Source organism: Pipistrellus hanaki (genome assembly GCF_964339955.1).
Source record: "Pipistrellus hanaki genome assembly, chromosome: 1".
In the NCBI taxonomy this organism is placed as follows: Eukaryota; Metazoa; Chordata; class Mammalia; order Chiroptera; family Vespertilionidae; genus Pipistrellus; species Pipistrellus hanaki.
In genome coordinates, this window is record NC_140503.1 from 97,630,184 (window position 1) to 97,654,114 (window position 23,931).

General features: G+C 45.6%; 2 protein-coding genes and 1 pseudogene across 4 annotated transcripts; 1 reads left to right on the forward strand and 2 right to left on the reverse strand.

The window, feature by feature from the left end:
* Positions 1-1,518: 1,518 nt before the first annotated feature.
* Positions 1,519-1,754, reverse strand: LOC311633747 (cytochrome c oxidase subunit 7B, mitochondrial-like; annotated as a pseudogene). The gene has a single exon. The product of its transcript is annotated as a cytochrome c oxidase subunit 7B, mitochondrial-like (transcript).
* A 1,979-nt stretch (positions 1,755-3,733) lies between these two features.
* Positions 3,734-8,482, reverse strand: COMMD4 (COMM domain containing 4). Of its 2 annotated transcripts, XM_084906690.1 has the most exons (8): positions 8,363-8,482; positions 5,626-5,697; positions 5,366-5,431; positions 5,164-5,203; positions 4,766-4,885; positions 4,570-4,650; positions 4,066-4,242; positions 3,734-3,976 (listed from the first exon to the last, which is right to left on the reverse strand). In XM_084906690.1, exons 1-8 carry the CDS (start codon positions 8,363-8,365, stop codon positions 3,936-3,938), a joined length of 600 nt encoding a protein of 199 aa, XP_084762816.1. In that variant the 5' UTR covers positions 8,366-8,482; the 3' UTR covers positions 3,734-3,935. The 2 variants fall into 2 exon arrangements, with proteins under 2 accessions (XP_084762816.1, XP_084762817.1); XM_084906691.1 differs by lacking the exon at positions 5,366-5,431 and having other exon boundaries at positions 8,363-8,415.
* A 223-nt stretch (positions 8,483-8,705) lies between these two features.
* On the forward strand, positions 8,706-9,713 carry LOC311633557 (ribose-phosphate pyrophosphokinase 1-like; the record flags this gene model as incomplete). Its single annotated transcript, XM_084906344.1, has 1 exon — positions 8,706-9,713. One exon carries the CDS (start codon positions 8,706-8,708, stop codon positions 9,660-9,662), a length of 957 nt encoding a protein of 318 aa, XP_084762470.1. The 3' UTR covers positions 9,663-9,713.
* Positions 9,714-23,931: the final 14,218 nt, after the last annotated feature.

The following is a 23,931-nucleotide window of genomic DNA, read 5'->3' on the forward strand; positions in this document are numbered from 1 at the left end:
TTTCAACATGCATCTCTAAAAAGCCATTTCTTACAAAGCCACACTACATTTATCCAGTGATTTTTAACTTTTTTCATCTCATGGCACACATTAACTACGAAAACTCTGTGTCACACCAAAAAATGTTTTTCCAATCTGACAAAAAAATATGTATAATTTTATTAATAGACACTGGACGGTTATTGTTGCATTGGCTGTTGTCATGGTTTTTTTTTTTTGTTGTTTATTTTATATATTTTATTGTTTTTTTTATAGAGAGAAAGGGAGAGGGATAGAGTTAGAAACATCGATGAGAGAGAAACATCGATCAGCTGCCTCCTGCACACCCCCCACTGGGGATGTGCCCGCAACCAAGGTACATGCCCTTGACCGGAATCGAACCTGGGACCCTTCAGTCCGCAGGCCGATGCTCTATCCACTGAGCCAAACCGGTTTCGGCTGTTGTCATGTTTTAATTTAACAATCTAAAGGAAAAAATGTCAGTTCCCTGACTAAATAGCAGGAATTGCATGGTTTGGTTTGGTGTTGTTTTGAAATATATTTTTATTGAATTCAGAGAGGGAGAGAAAGAAACATTATTGATGAGAATCGTTGATCGGCTGCCTCCTGCAGGCCTCATACTGAGGGAGCAAGCCCAAAACCTAGGCATGTGCCTTTGATGGGAATCGAACCTGGGATCCTTGAGTTTGCAGGCTGATGCTCTACCCACTCAGCAAAACTGGCTAGGGCTGGAGTTGCATGTTTTAAAAATTCTTACAGCACATCAGCATGCCTCGGCACACTGAAAATCTCTGTCTTTATCATCCCTAATAAAATTAACAGTAACTTCTGAACATAATCTAACACCTAGTCCACATTCAAATTTCTCTAATTGTTCCCAAAATGTCTTTTATAGTTATTTGTTCAAGGCAGAGTCCAACCAAGGATTATCTTTTTTGTTTTGTTTTTTTAAGTTGATCTTAGTATCCGGAGAGACAAAGATTACCAATGATGACTATAGTTCAAGTCATCATGTTAGGTGTTGGGAAGGGAAATGTTTTCAATTAGCTGGTCAGTTTCTGGCTCTCTATCCCTCTCCCTTCCTCTCTGTAAAAATCAATAAAATATATATTTAAAAATATTATTTTCAATTACAGTTGACATACTTTGAGTCTGGTTTCTTTCTCTTAGCATAATGCACTTGAGATTCACCCAGATTGTTATACTTATTAGTTCATTCCTTTTTAATGCTGAGCAGTATTCTATGGACATACCAATGTGTTTATCTGCTTACCAGCTGAGGAGTATTGGGTTATTTGAGGTGATTGTTTGTTGGGATTTTTTTTTGTAAAAAAGAGCTTTACCTCATTGACTAGGGCTATATAGTTATCCTGAAATACGACAAAGACAGGATAAATTTTAAATTCCTTTCCTTTAATGATCATGCCATATTTTAATAGGCATACATTGCTTTCACTTGCCATCAATTATGAGTTGGTTTTGAAATAATTCATTATCACACCAACTTTGGGATGATTTCTAATCTCTCCATTCCTTTGGGGTGACTGCCAACAGGGGACAGGTTCCGTTCTATTCCAATTTGTGTTGCTCTATAGGTCCATGTAGCAACACAAAAGGTGGCTCCACTAGCTAAAATAGCATTGCCATATGTCATGGAAATCAGGTGTCCTCTTCTGGTGAATCTGCCTTGACATTGTTTGCTGAATGCTTCGAACTGGGAGACGGCTTAGCGCGTTTTTGGCCAACAGAAACATCGTGAAGCTGAGGACTGCACTGCAGCAACGGCAGCAGCCGGTTTTGGGGACTTGGAGTCAAGTACCCTTGTGAAGAAATCTCTACAGTCAACATATTTAAATCCATTGCAGTTCATCTCTCTCCCTACCCCAATCCACCCCCACTATTGAAAGAGTATTTTATTAGGCATTGAGGCTATTCAAATATGGAACACAATTCTCATCCTTAAGAAACTCAGGCTGGGCCCTAACCGGTTTGGCTCAGTGGATAAACTGTTGGCCTGCGGACTCAAGGGTCCCTGGTTCGATTCCGGTCAAGGGCATGTACCTTGGTTGTGGGCACATACCCAGTGGGGTGTATGCAGGAGGCAGCTGATGAATGTTTTTCTCTCTTCGATGTTTCTAACTCTATATCCTTCTCCCTTCCTCTGTAAAAAAATCAATATATTAAAAAACAAACAACCGAGACCACTTTGGCTCAATGGATAGAGCGTCGGCTTGGGTCCCGGGTTCGATTCCCGTCAAGGGCATGTACTATGGTTGCAGGCATATCCCCAGTAGGGGGTGTGCAAGAGGCAGCTGATCGATGATTCTCTCTCATCGATGTTTCTAACTCTCTATCTCTCTCCCTTCCTCTCTGTACAAAATCAATAAAAATAAAAAATAAAAATAAAAAAATTAAAATAAAAGAAGCTATTAAAAAAACACAAACAAAAAAAAAACTTGGGCTGGTAAAAGAGGCAAATGAGTCAATAAAAAGTTACAACACATTGTTACTAATTAATATTTACTAATGCAATGAGAAGTGTCTGTGGAATTCTGTGATAACACAGAAGTCTACTGTATTTATATTTTTACTTTTCTCAAGATTCCTTCTTTACGCCGAAACCGGTTTGGCTCAATGGATAGAGAGCATCGGCTTGGGGACTGAAAGGTCCCGGGTTCGATTCCAGTCAAGAGCATGTACCTTGGTTGCGGGCATATCCCCAGTAGGCAACATCTTTGTGAGGGTGTGGTGGTCAATTAGCATATTCATTTTTTAATAGATAGGATACCCAAAGATTTTAGTTGTTCTTAGTGGAGGAATCAGGAAAAGCACATCTGCTCCATTATTCCAGAACCACAAGTCAGGAACAGAGTCAGTTGATATCCTTTGGATGCTTATAGTCTGGATAGCAGGCTCTTTGACATGACTCATTATTCTTTACTTCCCAAGATGTTATAGGCTCACTTTATACTCTCCCTCCCCCAGCCCTGGAATCTGTCTTTTCTACCAGGAGCCCTGGTTGGTTTAAGCCAGTCCTGGGAGGCCATTTGTTTACTCTGCTCAGGCTACTATAATAAAATGTCATAGATTGGGTGGCTTCAACAACAGAAATCTATTTCTAGTTCCATAATTTTTGGAAGTCAAAGATCAAGGACTGGTGAGACAGTTGTCTTCTTGCTGTGTTCTCATGAGGCCTTTCCTTTGCACATGGTTGTGCAGTGTCTCTTTCTTTTCTCATAAGGGCACTAAACAGGGCACATCATAAGGGTCCCACTGTCTTGACTAATTACCTCCCAAACATCCCACCTCCTAAAACCATCTCACTGGGAGTTAGGGCTCCAACATATGAATTGAGGGAGGGGGCAATTCAGTCCATAACCACGCTTGCCAAGGAGTGGTTCAGGCATGGGCCCTTCTCTTTCTAATGAAGATAAGATGGCAATTAGACAAGAGTTCTCTACTTTCTCTACTTGAGCATCTGGCACAGGGGCCACCACTTGCTGCCAGCCTACGGACCAGACAACACAGAGAGGGTGGAGCCAAGAGCATCATAGGAACTAGATGCTCTGGGAACTAGAACCCCAATTTCTCCCATCTACAGATTTTGGTCCCGTTTTGGTCCTCCATCTGCCTCACCCCTGATCTGCCTCACTCAGCAGTTGAAAAGAGGGGTTTGCCAATCACTTGGTCTCACAAAAACCTTTGATCTGAACCTACAAAACCTATGCACACATTCCTTTACACTTCTGTTTATTCTTCCTGTTTGGAAAAGCCATCGAGTATCTTTCTGGGGGAGAGAAGACAATTTTGGAAAAGTTCTCTGGATTGCTGTGCTGAATTTTCAAGTAGGAACCTAGAAAGCCAGAGATCCAGGAGGCCAGGCCTCCAGGGTCCTGAAGAGAAGTTCAAAGGGCAGCAGCTTCCACCAACTCTCCTCAGCCCAGAGAGCTCATCAGGGCCTGGGCCTGCTTCAGTTCTGCCAGGGAAGAGGGAAGCAGTTAGGCAGCCGTCAGGTGGGATCTGAGAGGGCCCCTAACCTCTCCAGGTACCGCTGAGCCTTCTTACCTGCCAGGAGGACCTGGAATTTGTCTGCTGAGAGGGATAGGGCAACAGGCTGGGCAGGGGCCTCCGGGGCAGTTGCCACCTCCAGCCGCAGGTGTACCATTGGCTCTTCCACAGACTGTAGCAGGCTGGAGCTCATGATGTAGTCTACCCGCCAGCCCGTGCCTGCCAGCCTATTTACTGAGAGACAGGATGGGGCTCTCAGACTCATGGCAGGTGAGCCATGCAGCCCTCAGCCTAGCCCCTGGCTCAGCCTACAACCCTTCCGGTTGTATGGCTTTGGGAAGCTCTTATTTCTTTGACCTCTGATCCACAGCATGTGCTCAGTAACTGGGAGCTCCGATTATCCACAGATCTCAGAAGAAAGAAACCTGGCTAGAGTCAGAAGTCCTGGCTCTGTGATTGTGACATGTGACCATGAGTAAATCTTCTGAGAACAAGCACATCCCATGCTATATGTACCTTCTAGAATAGACCCAAACCACACCTGGCTGACTCCACACTTACCACGCAGGCTGCAGGCCCGCAAGTACTCCTGCAGGGGGCTTTGCTTCTCTTCGTAACAGCGACATAGGCTGGCTGCGTGCTCTAGGGCAGAATGGAGGTGGCTGCTAGGGCTGCTCAGAGGGCAGTATTGGGCTCCTGGCCCAGGAAGGGCAGGGTGCATCTCCTGGCAGCCCTTGGCCTGCCCAGGTCCTCATACCTTTAGGCAACCCCAGCTGCTGCAATTCACTGGATAAGGACTCGCCATCCACGCTGTGCTTGGCAGCACTGGAGAGGATGAAACTCAGTACTGCCACAGTGGCTTTCACATCGCCCAGCTCTGGGGAGACCCATGGGAGGTAGGAGGTGTCACTATAGCCCCAGCTACCTCCTTGTTGCCCTACTATCTTCAGCTCAGAGCCCCCAGGCCTCCTTGAGCCATGAGCTTTACTACTGCCGGCAGAGGACATTGGGATAGACTGCCAATGTCTTCTCCTCAGGTTCCTCTGCTGAGGCAGCTGGGTCAGAGTGAGCTGCTGGGAAAAGGGGTCTCTGCACCAGGCACCAGGCCGAGTAGCCAGAGTTGCCTGAAGCCCGTGGACTCAGTGGGGTACTCACCAAACCTGGCATCAGCAGTGAGCTTCTGGACCTTCTCATACTGTGGGGAAAGGAGGCCTGTAAGGGTGCCAGACCCCTGCTTGCCACCCCTTACCCCCAGCCGCCTGGATCCTGTTAAGGATGGGCAGGAGGCTGATCACCCACCTCCCTGGGTTTGGTGTGCCCTCAGGGTTGTGGGACAAGGGCTGGACCAGGCACTCACATCCATCCCCAGCCCCAGAAGCTCCTGCAGCACCTGACCGCACAGCAGCCTCAGCTTCACGGAGGACTGGAGGGAAGGCCCAACATCAGCCCGATGGCCCTCATCCCTCCATGCTGGGGCTGCTCACAAGGTCATTCATGTGAGCAGGCACACAGCATGCTAGGATGGGCTGAGAGCACTGAGGCCCACACCCTCAACTCCCAGGGTCCCATCCCCAATCCCTGTCACTCCAGCCCCCAAGATGACCCTATGCACTCAACAATCTTGGCAAGTGTGCTGATCTCCGCCAGGACCCAGTCAGGACAGTCCAGATCACCACAGAACCGGAACCTCTGCAAGGGAGTAAGACAAGTGGTCAGGCTGCAGGGAGTGAGGTGTGGCCAGGTGTCTCTCACACTACTGTTCTTCAGGGAGCCACTGGATCTGCCCGATTATCAGGCTGTGAGAGAGCCCCTCCCTGACCCACTGTGCCACAAACTTTGTTCTGATGCCTATCCCAGGCCTTCATCTGTCCAGCAAACATTGACTGGGTGCCTCCTCTGTGGTAGATCCCACAGAACAAAATAAAGTCCCTGGCCTCACAGCAGTGACCTCTCTCACTTCCTTTTCCTCCCTGGCTCCAGCCACAATGTCCTCCCTCCTGTTCCTGTTACACCAGGCACTCCCACCATTGTCCTTATGGTCTGCTTGCGCTCTCATTTCATTCAGATCTCTGCTCATATGACACCTCTTCTGATGGCCCTTTTCTGAACATACTTTCTAAAACAGGAAATTTCAGGGGCCAGTGGGTGTGTTCATTAGCTTGATCCTGAAAACATTTTCATGAGCCATAATGTCAAAAAATACTGAACTGTATATTTACACGTGCTGTTCCCAATAAAGCTGTTAAAAAATAAAAATCACTCTTTTCTATTATGCTCTAGCTCCTTATATTTCTTGCTTGATCACCACAGCATATATCACATTTTGTTATTTATCCACTCCTCTGTTAGAATGCAAACCCACCCTGTCAATCATGTTTTGCCAGTATCCTCTATTCCCCTGATCAGCTGTCCTTATTGCCTGGCAAAGTTCTTTTTCTTTTTTCTTTTTTTAAAAAAATTATTTTTTACTGAGAGGAAGGGAGAGAGAAAGTTAGAAACATCAATGAGAGAGAGTCATCGATCAGCTGCCTCTTGCACACCCCCTACTGGGGATGTGCTTGCAACTAAGGTACAAGCCTTTGACCAGAATCGAACCCGGGACCCTTCAGTCCACAGGTTGCCGCTCTATCCACTGAGTCAAACCGGTTTCGGCAAGAGAAACATCAATCAGCTGCCTCCTGCACATCCCCCACTGGAGATGTGCCTGCAACCAAGGTACATGCCCTTGACTGGAATCGAACCTGGGACCCTTCAGTCCACAGGCTGACGGTCTATCCACTGGGCCAAACCGGTTTCGGCCGGCCTGGCAAAGTTCTAATCCACAGCAATATACATGTCCACGTCTCTACCGAGATGGAAACAAACCCCACACTCTAATGCTCTTCCCACTGAAACCTGCTTCCCCTACTGAGTTTCCCACTCCACTGAGCACAACCACCTGGGAACCAATCCCCAACACCTCCCTCTCATTTTTCCTCACACACTTAATCCCAGAGCCCTGCTAACTCCCCCGCCGCTTCTATCTCAACTTTCCACCCTAATTCACCACCATCTCCTGAGGGTCTTGCTGCTCCAGCCTAGGCTCTCTGCTCCCTCCACAAAGTGGCCAAAAGGATCTTCCTAACTTGCCAGTGCCTTCTTCTTAAAGTCCAAACGTGGCTCTTAAAACCCAGCAAGCGTTGGCTTTTGCTTGCCTGTCCAGTCTCATCTTTCACTAACCTTCGGTCTATACTCCAGTTGGGGTAATGCATTCATTTCTAGGGAGCCAAGCTCTCTAACCCCTGAGGTCAGTGAATGTGCTGGTCCCTGTCTGAAGATACAGGCCTCACCCCATGACTCCTAAGCCCCGGTACACAAACTGCACTGCAAGGAGCCAGCTTTCTTCCCTTCCCCCAGGCCCTCAGACTGCTTTCCCATCACTATATTCAAAGTACAGTAAAGGTCTCTTCCCCTCAGGTCTTAACTATGACTGCCAAATGAAGCTTCTAATTTGGCCCTTCCTTTCTGCAGCTGAAGTCTCAGTGAGCAGCACAGAGCCTGGGATAGAGTAAGCACTCAACATCTGTTGAAGGAATGAATGGATGGGCTGGGAAATCCCAACCCAAACTCCTACCGGGCTCTGGGAGGGTCTGACAGTTAAGAATTTGACTGAGCCTAATTTCTTTTGTTGTGGTTAATCCTCACCTAAGATATTTTTCATCGATTTTTAGAGAAAATGGAGGGAGGGAGGAGGAGGAAAAGGGGGAAGGGGGTAGGGGGTAGGGGAGAGGAGAGAGGAAGAGGAGGAGGGAAAAGAGGAAAGAGGAGAAGGGGAGAGAGAGAAACATGGATGTGAGAGGGACACATCCCTGGTCGCCTGCCTAGACCAAGGCCCGTGGAGCCTACAACCCAGGTACCTTGGCCAGAATGGAAACTGATCCAGGCCCACACGCTCTGTCCACTGGGCCAACCCGGCTAGGGCTAGACTGAGCCTAATTCTAAGTAAGCTCTGCGCAAAGTCCTTGGACAGGAGGGTGAAGCGGGCAACTTTGGGAGGCCCTGCTGGAGCCCGGGAAGGCCTGGAAGGCCTGCCTCTCCGCAGCAGCCCCTCCCCTCAGGCCTGCCTTCCTTTTCGTCCAGGAAGCGCCCGAGCCTCCCCCCGCTAGCCTGTCCTGCCCGCCGGGCGGTGGAGTCGGCGGCGGGAGCTCTTCTCTCAACTCTTCGCCGGCACCACTGCGCCCACGGGTTTGCCGCGGAGCCAGCGCGGCCGCCCGGCCCCCTCTGGCCGCGCCTCACCCTTCTGAAGGGGCAGCGGCGAGCTCTGGGGGACCCTGCCCTGCCCGCCAGCACCGCCGGCCGCTCCCCTTTTCCTCACCATCGCGCCGGGAAGCCCGCCGGGACTTTCTCCTTCCGGTGGCTCGGGGTCAGAGGGCGCGGCGGTCACGTGACGCGGGGCGGGGCCTCCTCGGACGGGGCGGAGCGGATCGCCCGCCGGGAGCCGCCGCCGGGCTGCAAGCCAGCGCCTCCCCGGAAGCCCTCCGGTTGGCGGCGGACACTCCTCCCCCTTCACGGGAGCGCTCCGAGCGGGAGAAGACCGGGAGCGGCGCGCCCGGCGGGAGCGTAAGATGGCGGCGTAGCCGGAAGCTTTGGCTGCTCTGGTTCCGGACCTGGAGCCGCAGAGATCGCTGAGCAAAGAGCGCCCGGGGTAGTTGGCCAAGATGCCGAATATCAAAATCTTCAGCGGCAGCTCCCACCAGGACTTGTCCCAGAAAATTGCCGACCGCCTGGGCCTGGAGCTGGGCAAGGTGGTGAGTAAGAAATTCAGCAACCAGGAGACCTGTGTTGAAATCGGCGAAAGCGTCCGCGGAGAGGACGTCTACATCGTCCAGAGTGGCTGCGGTGCGGTTAATGACAACCTAATGGAGCTTCTGATCATGATGAACGCCTGTAAGATTGCCTCCGCCAGCCGGGTCACCGCAGTCATCCCGTGCTTCCCGTACGCCCGGCAGGACAAGAAGGATAAGAGCCGGGCTCCCATCTCAGCCAAGCTGGTTGCGAATATGCTCTCCGTTGCAGGTGCAGATCATATTATTACCATGGACCTTCATGCTTCTCAAATTCAGGGCTTTTTTGATATCCCTGTGGACAATTTGTACGCAGAACCAGCTGTCCTGAAGTGGATAAGGGAGAATATACCTGAGTGGAGAAACTGCACTATTGTCTCACCCGATGCGGGGGGAGCTAAGAGAGTTACCTCCATTGCAGACCGTTTGAATGTTGACTTTGCCCTGATTCACAAAGAACGGAAGAAGGCCAACGAAGTGGACCGCATGGTGCTGGTAGGAGACGTGAAGGATCGCGTGGCCATTCTGGTGGATGACATGGCTGACACTTGTGGCACGATCTGCCATGCAGCCGACAAACTTCTTTCAGCTGGAGCCACCAGAGTTTACGCTATCCTGACTCACGGCATCTTTTCTGGCCCCGCCATTTCTCGCATTAACAATGCATGCTTTGAAGCAGTGGTGGTCACCAATACCATCCCTCAGGAGGATAAGATGAAGCATTGCTCTAAAATACAGGTGATCGACATCTCCATGATTCTTGCAGAAGCCATCAGGAGAACTCACAATGGGGAATCTGTTTCCTACCTCTTCAGCCATGTCCCTTTATAATAGAATAACTTCTGAGGCTTTTAAAAAATAAAGTGAACCCCGTCCCTTGTTTTCCCTTGGTGTTTGATGGAAAATTCAGCAGAAGCCCCAGCTTGCTCCAGTAGCTTTCTACATCCCATTCCAGGTATATTAACTTTTCTCCAAAACAAGGGAAAAACAGATTGAGACTACTTAGATTTCCTACCTGCATTGTCTCATTCTGGCTTCTTTGATTTTGTGGGCCTGCAGCTTTATAACTCGGCTTCTGCAAGACTTCAGACTTCGAAGGGTGTTGTGTGGGGGTGTTTGAATGTGTTTGGGGGAGCTCAGACTGCTTTTCATGTGAATGCTTCTGGGATCCCTAGGTTCAGAACTACTAGCAACAGATCCAAAACACCCCAAAAACAACAACAAAAAGAACAAAGCCAAACTAACTCTCAACCCTCCTTAACATGTGACAAGTTCCCGGAGGTCTGTACTAAATAAGAGCCCTAGGCAGCTCAGACTCCAGCTCTGGTTCCTGTAAGGCAGGCAGCTCTCGGGTAGGGCCTGAGGGAAGGCAGCACACTGCAGCAGATGCTTCTTGGGAGGAAAAAAGCCTGATCCTTCACCCTCTGCTAGGAGACTGTCTCTTAGTCTCTTTTGTACCTGTTCCTTCTGCACTTGGTTTGACCTTCAACCATCTTGACCTTTTCCTGGTTAAATACCTTTTTGGGCCCAAACAATCATTGTACCAGTCTTCTGGAAAGCAAATCTCACTTTTTTCTGTGTATTCTTTAACATTTACATGAGATCATTTAGCTGTAGCTTAATCTTAGCCCACTGTCACTGTGGTAGAAGGTTCTAGGTGGTTTTGTACTACTTTTTGATTAAGTATTTAATTTTCTCTTTTTTTAATTAAATAAATCTTTATTGCTCAGATTATTACAATTGTTTCTCCTTAAGTGTTTAATTTTCATCTTATTTCCTTGGATCTGTATGGCCTCTCAAATGACCTGAGGTTTCTGTTAAAAAGATTGATGATGTTACTAGCTCTTGTAAAGGAAAGTAATAAAGTATCTGTGTGTTAGAGAGAGAGAGAGAGAGAGAGAGAAGAAAATATCGCCCTAACTGTTTTGGCTCAGTGGATAGAGCGTCGGCCTACAGTCTGAAGGGTCCCAGGTTCGATTCCGGTCAAGGGCATGTAACGATTGTGGGCACATCCCCAGTAGAGGATGTGTAGGAGGCAGCTGATGGATGTTTCTCTCTCCTCGATGTTTCTAACTCTCTATCCCTCTCACTTCCTCTCTGTAAGAAAAACAATAAAATATATTTTTTAAAAAGAAAAGAAAATAGGGAGTGGAAGCCATTTAATTTGTTTGAGTTATGTTTGAGTTAAGGCATCAGGCGCTCGGGAACCAGGTCTGGAACTTAATGTAATTCCTTAAGAGGGGCCTCGGGTTATTTCCATGTTCTCTGTGGGTAAGCAAGGCTCTTATACAGTAATTGTAGGCTGTGGTGAAAGCCATATTTTATTTTATTTTATTTATTTTTAATGTGTATTCCCAACACATCTTTATTAACAACAAAGTAATTCAGATACTGTCCTCATAAAATAAAAAAAACATATACACGAATTAAAATGAAAGCAATTCTTAATGTTTATAAGTTGATTATTTCCTTATATTTAGCATATATGATGTTTTTCCTTCTAATGTTTCTGACAGCAAATTACTACTAATATCTATATCCAAATAATTGGACATTTTGGGTGCTTTGAAGAATAATTGTCACCTTCTTTTGAGGGCTTTACTGATAACTGAATTATTTTCCCTCTAGAGCCAGTGTCATTTTTTTTCTTTAAAAAATTTTATTTTTATTTTTTTATAAATTATTATCTGTGTACATATTTTACCATTGCTCCCCCCCCCCCCCCATACATACCCTCCCTCCCCAGAGTTTTATGTCCATTGATTGTACTTATATGCATGTATAAAAGTCCTTCGGTTGATCTCTTATCTCCCCCAGGTCTCCCTCCCCTCCCCGCTGTAATTTGACAGTCTGCTTGTTGCTTTACTGTCTCTATATCTTTTAGTTCATCAGTTTATAATGTTCTTTATTATCCATAAATGAGTGAGGTCATGTGGTGTTTCTCTTTCATTGATTGGCTTATTTCACTCAGCATGATGTTCTCCAATTCCATCCAGATTGCTGCAAATGATGAGAATTCCTTCTTTTTTATGGCAGCATAGTATTCCATTGTGTAGATGTACCATAGTTTTTTGATCCAATCATCTGCTGACGGGCATCTAGGCTGTTTCCAAATCCTAGCTATTATAGGTTGTGCTGCTATGAACATAGGGGTATATATATCCTTTCTGATTGGTGTTTCTAGTTTCTTGGGATATAATCCTAGAGTGGATTACTGGGTCAAATGGGAGTTCCATTTTCAGTTTTTTGAGGAAACTCCACACTGTTCTCCACAGTGGTTGCACCAGTCTGCATTCCCACCAGCAGTGCACAAGGGTTCCTTTTTCTCTGCAACCTCGCCAAAACTTGTCATTTGTTGATTTGTTGATGTTGGCCATTCTGACAGGTGTGAGATGGTACCGCATTGTTGTTTTGATTTGCATCTCTCGGATAATTAGTGACTTTGAACATGTTTTCGTGTGCCTCTTGGCCTCCCTTCTGTCTTCTTTTGAAAATATTTTATTTAGATCCATTGCCCATTTTTTATTTTATTTTATTTTATTTTATTTTATTTTTAAATATATTTTATTGATTTTTCACAGAGAGGAAGAGAGAGGGATAGAGAGTTAGAAACATCGATGAGAGAGAATTATCGATCAGCTGCCTCTTGCACACCCCCTACTGGGGATGCTCCCGCAACCAAGGTACATACTCTTGACCGGAATCGAACCCAGGACCTTTCAGTCTGCAGTCCGATGCTCTATCCACTGAGCCAAACCGGTCCTGGCCATTGCCCATTTTTTAATTGGATCATTCATTTTCCTTTTATTTAGTTGTATAAGCTGTCTGTAGATATTGAAGATTAAACCTTTATCAGTGATAACATTTGCAAATATGTTCTCCCATACAGTGGGCTTTCTTGTTTTGTTGATGGTTTCTTCTGATGTAAAAAAGCTTTTTATTTTGATGTAGTCCCATTTGTTTATTTTCTCTTTAGCTTCCATTGCCCTAGGGGCAGTATCAGTGAAGAAGTTCTTTTGGCATATGTCTGAGATTTTGCTGCCTGTGGATGCCTCTAGTATTTTTATGGTTTCCTGTCTTATGTTTAAGTCCTGTGTCCATTTTGAGTTGATTTTTGTGTATGGTGTAAATCGGTGAACTAGTTTCATTTTTTTGCATGTATCTGTCCAATTTTCCCAACACCATTTATTGAAGAGACTGTCTTGACTCCATTGTATGTTCATGCCTCCTTTGTCAAATATTAATTGAGCATAGTGATTTGGGTTGATATCTGGGTTCTCCATTCTATTCCACTGATCTGTATGTCTGTTCTTGTGCCAGTACCAGACTGTTTTGAGAACAGTGGCTTTGTAATACAGGAAAGCCATATTTTAAAAACATTATTACAATATGATACACATGCAGAAAATTGAACAGAAATACAAAGCTTAATTGAATTTTCATAAACTGTACACCCCATGCCCTGACACTCATATAAGAAAACAACATTATCAGGACCCTGGGTATCTCCTTAAATGCCTGTGTATTTTCTTTCATTTTGATGAACCTCCTAGAAAAGAGGGCAGTAACAAATAACAAGTTCAGTGTTAGGGTCGCTGAAAGAGGAATGCTTGAGGCCAAAAGAGATAGAGAATTATGAATTTATTAGGTCATCTGGAAACCCAGATGGGCTGAGCCCCAAAATGGTGCCAGCACACAAAGATGGGGAGTCAGAGGTTTTTAAAGGACTCTAGGTGGGTTTTTTCTGGGCTGAAGAGCCTGTCTTAACTCCACTATATGCTCTTGCCTCCTATGTCAAATATTAATTGAGCATAATGGCTTGGGTTGGTTTCTGGGGTCTCTGTTCCATTCCATTAATCTATATGCCTATTCTTGTGCCAGTACCAGGCTGTTGTGATTATGGTGGCTTTGTTATATAGCTTGATGTCTAGTATTGTGATCCCTCCAATTTTGTTCTTTTTCAAGATTGCTGTGGCATTTGGGGATCTTTTTTGGTTCCATATAAATTTTTGGAGCATTTGTTCTAGAGCTGTGAAATATTTGTTGGTATTTTAATCGGGGTTACATTGAATCTATAAATTGCTTTGGGCAGTATGGACATTTAATGATGTTGATTCTACCAATCCATGAACACGGTATATTTTATAACTTCCTCTATCTCTTTTTTCAACGTCCTTTATTTTCCAAGTACAGGTTTTATGCCTCCTTGGTTAAGTTTATTCCTAAGTATCTTTAATTTTTTTAGTTGCAATGGTAAATGGGATTGTTTAGTTTTTCTTCTTGAGAATTCATCATTGGTGTATAAAAATGCCATCAATTTCTGGGTGTTGATTTTGTATCTGCTACATTGCCAAATTAATTTAGTAGATCTAGTAGTTTTATGATGGAATTTTTAGGGTTTTCTGTGTACAATATCATCTCATCTGTGAATAATGAGAGTTTTACTTTTTCCTTTCCAATTTGGATGCCTTTTATTTCTTCTTATCTGATTGCTGTGGCTAGGACTTCCAGTACTATTTTGAATAAGAGTGGTGAAAGTGGACATCTTTGTCTTGTTACTGTTCTTGGGTGAAATGGTTTTAATTTTTGCCCAATAAGTATGATGTTCACTGTAGGTTTGTCATATATGGCCTTTATCATGTTGAGATATAATCTTTCTATTCCTACTTTGCTAAGAGTTTTAATAGCCGAAACTGGTTTGGCTCAGTGGATAGAGCGTCAGTCTGCAGACTGAAAGGTCCCGGGTTCGATTCCGGTCAAAGGCATATCAATAAAATATATATTTTTAAAAAGTTTTAATAAAAAATGGGTGTTGGATTTTGTCGAACGCTTTTTCTGGGTCCATTGATATGATCATGTGATTTTTATCTTTTAATTTGTTTATGTGATGCATCACATTTATTATTTGCAAATATTGTACCATCTTTGCATCCCTAGAATAAATTCCACTTGTTAATGGTGTATGATGTTTTTAATATATTGCTGGATCTGATTTTCTAATATTTTTAAATATATTTTTTGATTTTTTTACAGAGAGGAAGTAAGAGGGTTAGAGAGTTAGAAACGTCGATGAGAGAGAAGCATTGACCAGCTGCCCCTTGCACACCCCCCACCAGGGATATGCCCGCAACCAACGTACATGCCCCTGACCGGAATCGAACCTGGGACCCTTCAGTCCGCAGACGGACGCTCTACCACTGAGCCAAACCGGTTTTGGCCCCCCACACTCTTTACCCTGAGAGTTGTCAGTCTACTCCCTTTTTATGTTCCTGATTTTATTATATTCACCAGTCCATTCTGTTCTTCAGATTTTTTATTCACTTGATTTTTAGATTCACATGTTGGTAAGTATGTATTTATGTCTTTTTGTTGTTCACAGTTTTTACCTTTACCTTTTTCTTCTTCTTCCTCTTCTTAAAGAATACCATTCAGCATTTTATATAATCCTGGTTTGGTGGTGATGAACTCCTTTAGCTTTTTCTTATCTACGAAGCTCTTTAGCGAACCTTCAATTCTGAATGTCAGTTTGGTTGGGTAGAGTACTCTTAGTTGTAGGTTCTTGCTATTCATCACTTTGACTATTTCTGTTTTTTTAAAAATATATTTTATTGCTGAAACCGGTTTGGCTCAATGGATAGAGCGTCGGCTTGGGGACTGAAGGGACCCGGGTTCGATTCCGGTCAAGGGCATGGACCTTGGTTGCGGGCACATCCCCAGTAAGGGGTGTGCAGGAGGCAGCTGATCTGTGACTCTCTTTCATCGATGTTTCTAGCTCTCTATCTCTCTCCCTTTCTCTCTGTACAAAATCAATAAAAAATATATATTAAAAAAAAAATATATATATATATATATATATATATATATATATATATATAAAATTGATTTTTTTACAGAGAGGAAAAGAGAGGGATAGAGAGTTAGAAACATTGATGAGAGAGAATCACCAATCAGCTGCCTCTTGCACACCCCCTACTGGGGATGTGCTGGCAACCAAGGTACATGCCCTTGACCGGAATCGAACCCGGGACCTTTCAGTCCATAGGCCAACGCTCTATCCACTGAGCCAGACCGCTTTGACTATTTCTTGCCACTCCCTTCTGGCCTGCATGGTTTCTGTTGAGAAATCAGCTGACAATTGTATGGGTGCTCTCTTGTAGGTAACTACCTGCTTTTCTCTTGCTGCTTTTAATATTCTCTCTTTGTCTTTTGCCCTTGGAATTTTAATTATGATGTGTCTTGGTGTGGTCCTCTTTGGATTCCTTTTGTTTGGGGTTCTGTGCATTTCCTGGACTTGTAAGTCTATTTCTTTCACCAGGTGGGGAAGTTTTCAGTAATTATTTCTTCAAATAGGTTTTCAGTATCTTGCTCTCTTCTTCTGGGACCCCCATAATTCTGATGTTGGTTCGTTTGAAGTTGTCCCAGAGGCTTCTTACACTATCTTCAAATTTATGAATACTTTTCTTTTAGCTTTTCCAGTTGAGTGATTTTTTGCTTCTTTGCCTCTAGTAGGAGATAAACAGCCAGGAGAGGAGGGTCAGTAGGGAGATGATGGTTGAGCAAGAAGGGTCTCCCATATAGGAGTTCAAAAGGGCTCCTTGGTGTAGCCCGGATTCTGGTCAGGGCCATGGGCAGGAGGTACGGCCAGGAGCTGCAAATTTCTAGAGAGAGTTTAGTTAGATGGTCTTTAAGGAAGCCGTTGATCCTCTCGATCTTACCTGATGAATGTTGGCAGTAGGGTATGTGCAGTTTAGTTATGTCAAGATTAGAAAGAGGAAAATCTGAGAGTCCCATCCGAGGTTGAGTGAGGGCCTCTTACGACCTTGGGGCAGGAGTGCTTTGCTGCAGTTTGGGTGGAGGCAGTGGGAAGGAGTGTGGCTGGGTTCAGGGCTGGGGACTGAGTCAGTGAGATGTCAGGGTTCTTGAGGATCAGGAGATGGAGTTCCTGCATGCGAGAGCGGGCAAGGAAAGATAAGGATTGGTAGGACAGAAGATCCTTTAGTTTATGGGTGGAGAAGACCTGTAAGGGTTGCTGGAAGCAGATCTTCTGGGCCTCCTTGGTGAAAATGGTGGCTGCAGCCAGAGCCTGGAGGCTCAAACTGTCCGGACAGGTAGGCTAAGGGGGTGAAGGCTGCCCCTAGGGCTCAGTGAGGACCCCCATAACTATTCCCTGTTTCTCATCAATAAATAGTTGGAAAGGCTTTTAGTTCTCTGGGAGGGAGGGAGGGAGGGAGGGGGGGAGGGAGGGAGAGAGAGGGAGGCTAGAAGGGTATCCCAGGGTTAGAAAAAGCCTGGTGAACGAGGGAGGGTGAAGAGAGGGGGCCTACTGGTGTTTCTTTATCAGCCTGATATAGTGGGTTCTTTTACAATTCTTGTCAACAGTTCACTTTAGAACTTCTTTCTTTCAACATAACTTCCATTAAATATTTCTGAACATGTCTAGCAATTAATGTTTCAGTATTGTATGCTATTTAAAATATTTAGAAAAGGCTGGGGAGGAGGGAGCAGGCCCTGAAGCCTGTTTCCAGGCCTCTAACTGCTTGAATTCAAAACTGACACTTTTTCCTAGAGATGAAGATCTAAGTTTCTGATAAGCCTGTGCCAGCAAGAAAATTGTTCTTTAAGGAGGGTGGAGTGGGAGAGAAGGCAGGGTGAGAAGGCGCTGAGGCCAGAGCAGTTTTTTTGCCATCAATGCCCATGACCGAGATTGTGGAAGGGAAGAGTGGCCCAGAAAAAGGAGGGCAGGACAGAGAAGGTGGTCCCCATATTGACCAGAAAGGAGACCTGCTTACCCGCTACCTTGAACATTACCCTGGGTTCCGTGAGGGTGATGGGACTTCTTCAGTCTTTAGCCAGTTCCAGCATGGCCAGCGGCGGGTCATGACCTGGAAAGGTGGCCCTCTATGCTGAGATGCAGAGGGCCCCCCACTTTACCGGGGTCATTCACTTTTGCTGAACCCGGGCAGGGCTTGGTTGGAGCTAGGGGCCTGGACACTGCTTTGCCCAGTGGCCTTCATTTCTGCACTTGAAGAATCTTCCAGGTAGCGTTTGTCCACCACACACAGTTCCTTTTGGACCATGTATGGCTGCCGACAGCCTCAGAGCTACCAAGGTTTGGTTTTGCAGACTCACCTTCTGTCAAAGGCGGACTTATTCTACCTGCTTCTCATGGGCATTAAAACCTTAAATGCCATGTTCACTGAATCCCGGACCTAGGTCTGAGAATGCATTAGGGGAGTGGGTGGTGGAGCAGATGGTGGGTTGTGGGCTGTAGGAGGAGGAGGAGTGTGGTGGCTTGCAGCCACACCAGGCCGGGCCTGTGGGGGTGGAACTTGCTGATTCAAAATGGTGGCCTCCATGGGAACAGCAGGCCATGTGGCCAGAAAGGGGTGGGATTTGACATTTCAAGATGGCGGCCCCCATGGGAATGGCAAGCCATGTGGCCAACATGGCAGCTGCTCACAAATACACAAGGGAAGAGCAAACCAAAACAGAAATCTCACTTAGCCATTTGGAGCAGCTGGTGGGATGGCGAGCAGGTAGCTCTCACGCTGTGCAGCGGCCTCTGGTCGGCTTGCGGCCAGAGGCCGTGATGGCACTCCCGCAGCGGCAGCGGCCGCAGGGAAGAACTGGCCAGGAAAAGGCAGCTGTGGCTAAGAAGGAGGAGGAAGAGAGGGAGCAGAAAGTGGGGCGGTGGCGGGAGCGAAAGGGGTGGAAATGAGATATTGGCTGGGTCGAAAGAGTCAGAGACATAGAGAGGGGCTGAGGACCAGCTTGAAGGGGTTTCTCGCGAGCTAGGAGAACCTGGGCTGTGGCACAGAAGGAGCAGAGGGAGGAACTGGAGTGTAGATAGAAAAAAAGTCCGGACATATGGGACCTCAGGCCACTTCCCGGCTTTCTGGCAGAAATTACTGAGGTCAGTGAGAATGTTAGGTCCTGCTTTTGGGTAATCTGGACCCAGTCCAATTCATACTGAGGCCATGCCATGTTCCAGAAGTAGCAGATTAGAGAGGAGACACCCTAGAGGTGTCTTTGGTGATTGCCCATTCCAATTCATGGGGTCAGGTAGAGGAGGCTAAGGACCATCGTCCCAGTCTTTGAGCCAAGGCTACGAACGGGAAACTCAAGGGACAGTAGAGGGTGTCTCCTCTATTTACTGTGGTCCAGATGGAGGCCAAAAGGAACGTCTTCGCTGCCTCCCCAAGTTCGGAACCTCTCCTGGAGAGGCTCAGAGGGCTAAGCCCCGAAGGCAATCTCTGATACAGGCCGTGGTTTACAGAAAGAGCTGCTGGAATAACTGCCAGGAATTAGCCTGGGCTGGGACTTACTGCTGATTCTGCCAAGCCAGGGGACGAAGGCTGAGTGTCCCGAGCCACAGGAGAGAAGAGGGAAGTGGGGGGCACCCCGGACCATGAATGGTCAAATGGGATGCTCTCACCCACCTGGGCTTTCAGCACCAGATGTGAGGTTCGAGGGGTAGGAAACGGGAGTCGGAGACCAAGACATGTTAAAGAGGAGGTTTATTCCACACTAATGAGCAAGATTCATTACGGAGGAGGTAGAGTTATATATAACTTCTAGAGGACTTTAAGGGAGAAATCAACAACAATACAGTCATAGTAGGGGACTTTTAACACCCTTCTGACTTCACTGGATAAATTTTCCAGTAAAAAAATTAACAAGGAAGATATAGTAACTATGAAAAAAAGACCAGTCAGAAATAAAGAATGACCTGGCACTAATAAAGAATACACTGGAAGAAATACACAGATTAGGGGGAGCCGAAGATCAGATCAGTGAATTAGAAGATGAAGAGAAAAAATCACTCACTCAGAGATCCAAAAACAAAAAACAAGAGGACTTGCCGAAACCCATTTGGCTCAGTGGATAGAGCCTAGGCCTGCGGACTGAAGGGTCCCAGGTTTGATTCCAGTCAAGGGCATGTACCTTGGCTGTGGGCACATCCCCAGTGGGGGGTGTGCAGGAGGCAGCTGATTGATGTTTCTCTCTCATCGATGTTTCTCTCTATCCCTCTCCCTTCCTCTCTGTAAAAAAAAAAAAAATCAATAAAATATGTTAAAAAAGAAAAAAAGAAAGGAACTGACAATCCTCAGGGGGAAAGAGGTGTGGGGGGGTGCAGGGAGAGACTGGACAAAAATCATACACCTATGGATTAGGACAGTGGGTGGGGGGTTGGTAAGGGCATGAGGTGGGGTGGTTTGGGAACTGGGTGGAGGGGAACTATGGGGGGTGGGGGAGAAGAGGAACAACTGTAATAATTTGAACTATAATGATTAAAAAAAAAGACGCCAGTCTTTTTGGGTTGAAAAAGAAATGAACAGAAAAGATAATTCCAAAGATTGCAGTTTCATTCTCCTATTGGACGTTAACAAGATTTATCTAACTCAGCACACATTTCAAATGCCTTTCCCAAGTGCACTGTAAATACTTTTTCTCACCCTAACCGGTTTGGCTCAGTGGACAGAGTATTGGTCTGCAGACTGAAAGATCCCAGGTTTGATTCTGGTCAAGGGCATGTACCTTGGTTGTGGACACATCCCCAGTAGGAGGTGTGCAGGAGGCAGCTGATTGATGTTTCTCTCTCATCGATGTTTCCAACTCTCTATCCTTCTCCCTTCCTCTCTTTAAAATGTCAATCATACATAAAAAAATACTTTTTCTCAAAATGTTCCTTGAACCTGTTTTACCATCTTACTGTTCCCTCATTAATTAAAAAGTATTTGACAGACCTGTCAGTGTAGCTCAGAGAAGCAGCCAAAATGTGGAGACAAAGAAACAGGTCACAAATGGAAGAAATGGAGGAAAGCAAACTACTGGATATAAAGTTCAAAACCACAGTTATAAAGTTTTTCAAGAATATTCTAGAAAAGGCTGATAAATTTAGTGAGACCTGTTACGATGTGAGTCCCCAAGAGATGGACCACCGGAGCCAATTTGATTAAGCATGCTAGAATTTATTAGATTCGAATCTCGACTCAAACCATGGCTGACGCAGCAGCCGGTAAACACCCAGGTAAGAGCCCCGATGGAGGGGCAGTCCCTCCAGAGCGCTCACACAAAAACACAGACAAACACACACCTACCGCGGCCAGTCAGGCTCTCCGGATTGGGGTTCCTCATGGTCCTGGCTGGGGATTCCAGTCATGATCCCCAAGGACCACCAGGGAGCCGTGTCCGATGCAATAAACAAAAGAGCCATCTCCATGCTAGCATGGGCTGTCCCACTCATGCTGGCAGCATGGCGGAAGAGAGCGAATTTCGCCCAGTCCAGGGGTTTTATTCAGGTCGGTGATGTCACTGCCTCGGCTAACCCTGATTGGCCCCTCAGGACAAAGAACTGGCCGTCCTCTCTGTTCCTAAATCCTAAAGACTAAATTCTAAAGACTGGGGACAGCCCGCAGGGTCGGTTCCCAGTCACACCCTGCTGAACATTGGAATGTGGCCCTATCTTGCCCACAATACAAAAGCAGAACTAAAGGTTATCTACAGTCTCTACCCCTGAAGCTACTGAGTCAGTGGGAGTCAATCTCCTGCAACTACCCTATTGTTCAAGCAAGTAATCGAAGGTCGAAGTCAGATAGCAAGGTTAAAATTCAAACAGCAGTTTTTACCAAGTATGATTGCTACCATATTTCAAGACCATTGAGGATATGAAAAAGGACCAACTAGAAATTAAGCATACAGGAACTGAAATAAAGAATAATATACAGCCGGGACCGGTTTGGCTCAATGGATAGAGCGTCGGCTTGGGGACTGAAGGGTCCCGGGTTCGATTCTGGTCAAGGGCATGTACCTTGGTTGCAGGCATATCCCGGGTGGGGGGTGTGCAAGAGGCAGCTGATCGATGACTCTCTCATCGATGTTTCTAACTCTCTATCTCTCTCCCTTCCTCTCTGTATAAAATCAATAAAATATATTTAAAAAAATATATACAAAGATCCAACAGCAGACTAGATGATCGCAAGAATCAAGGTAAAGATTTGAAATACGAAGAAGCAAAAAACACCCAACCAGAAAAGCAAAAAGAAAAAAAAAATCCAAAAATATGAAGATAGTGTAATGAGCCCCTGGGACAACTTCAAGCGTACCAGAGCATTGATCCATTCACCAAGAGGTCACCAGTTCCATTCCTGGTCAGGGCTCATGCCCGGGTTTTGGGCTCAATCCCCGGTAAGGAATGTGCAGAAAGCAGCTCATTGTTTTTTCTCTCATCAATGTTTCTATCTCTCTCTTCCTCTCCCTCTCTCTCTAAAAATCAATAGAATATATATTTTTAAAAATACGTATTTTTTTTATTTCAGAGAGGAAAGGAAAGGGAGAGAGAGATAGAAACATCATTGATGAGCCCTAGCTGGTTTGGCTCAGTGGATAGGGTGTCGGCCTGCAGACAGAAGGACCTTGGATTTGACTCCAGTCAAAGGCATATGCTGGGGTTGCGGGCTTGATCCTCTGTGGTGGCAGCCAATCAATGACCAAGGGACCCCACTCGTGCACGAATTCGTACACCGGACTTCTGGTTTCTTATGTGTCCCCACAGAAACTTCAACCTGAGGTCTACTCTTGTGACCTCAACAAGGACCTCAAATTCCTCTTCAAGAAACAAAAACCTATTACAGATAACTAATGTAATGAGTGGGAATTAATATAATTGTCCTCCACTCTACTAACCTTCTTGTCAATTTTGTCACTTCTAGGAAACAACAATTCCATGCCAAGATAATGAGGCTTCAGGGATTCCAGTCCATCCCTTCTTTAGAAGAATCAACCAAAGGCCTCTCTGTTCCATTCTCAGATCCCATCCCCTTGTCTCCTTTAGATCATACAGGAAGAGGCTTCCATATCCTCACAACTGGCAGGTTTGACACACCTTAAGAACGCAAAGTAATTACAGATGGACCTTCCTCTCTCATCAATCCCAAAAGATTTTAGGGATGGAAGTCTCTGATGGGGGATATATTCAGGATTCCAGGGCAGGAGGAATAGGGAAACTGAGACTGGAAAGTTAAAACAAAGCCAGACAGTGTGGGCCATTTGCAGCCAGCTTGTAAATAACAAGCCATTTTCTTCCACAACCAAGGACACTTGAGAACAAATGGTTAAAAGCCTCCCTAACAAGAGAATGCAGAAAGGGAGGGGATGAAAGGGAAAGGACAAAAGAGCAGTTTTACTCCCTAAGCAGAGAAGCCAGCAGTCACAAGGCTTGGCAAGATAAAGTTGCCAGGTGCTTCTCATGAATTCTGGGAAAGCCACAACAAAGTAAAAAGGGACCTTGAGAATTAATCTGTAGACAGAAGGGTATATATCACCTCAGGCCCCAAACTCAATAGCTTTTCAGATTAGCTGAGAGCCCATCTGAGCTTCATAAGTCAGATGTAAAGGTTTGCTGGCTTTGCTTCCTTAATGAAGATACACACTTTAATTGCTTTAATAAATTGGCTTTTCACAACACAGTCAAGGTCTCTCATATAAATGCAATCACTGATCTGCTTCCCATCTCTATAATTTTATTTGAGAATTCAAGGATTGAGGTTGTGGACAGCCCTCTACCACGAACTCTGGGAGCTGTCTGATACTTCTCTGGTGTATGTGAGAGCTGCCTTTACCAAGAGGGTTCAGTGTATAGAGAAGTAGAATTTTTCCTTTTAGCTACCACATATATGTATTTTATAAAATGCTATCCTACCCTATATTCTGTGTTAGAACCTAAAATTTTCACTCAGTAGCAACTAGGGACAGACTGGAAATTGTGTGGAGTCTCTTTGGGTCCCAGCTGGGGTGAGAGCACTAGAAGAGGAGTCTAACCATGTTGCTGGGTTACCTCAGGCTTATTTTTTTTCCTTTTTTATTTTTTATTTTATTTATTTTTTATTTTAAATAAATCTTTATTGTTCATATTATTTCAAATGTTCCTTATTTTTCCCCCCTCCATTGCTCCCCTCCACCAGGTTCCCACCCCACCCTCTGCCCTTTCTCCACCCCCCATTGTCCTCATCCATAGGTGCACAGTTTATGTTCAGTCTCTTCCCGCACCCCCCCACTTCCCTTTTCCCTGAGAATTGTCAGTTCACTCCCCTTCCATACC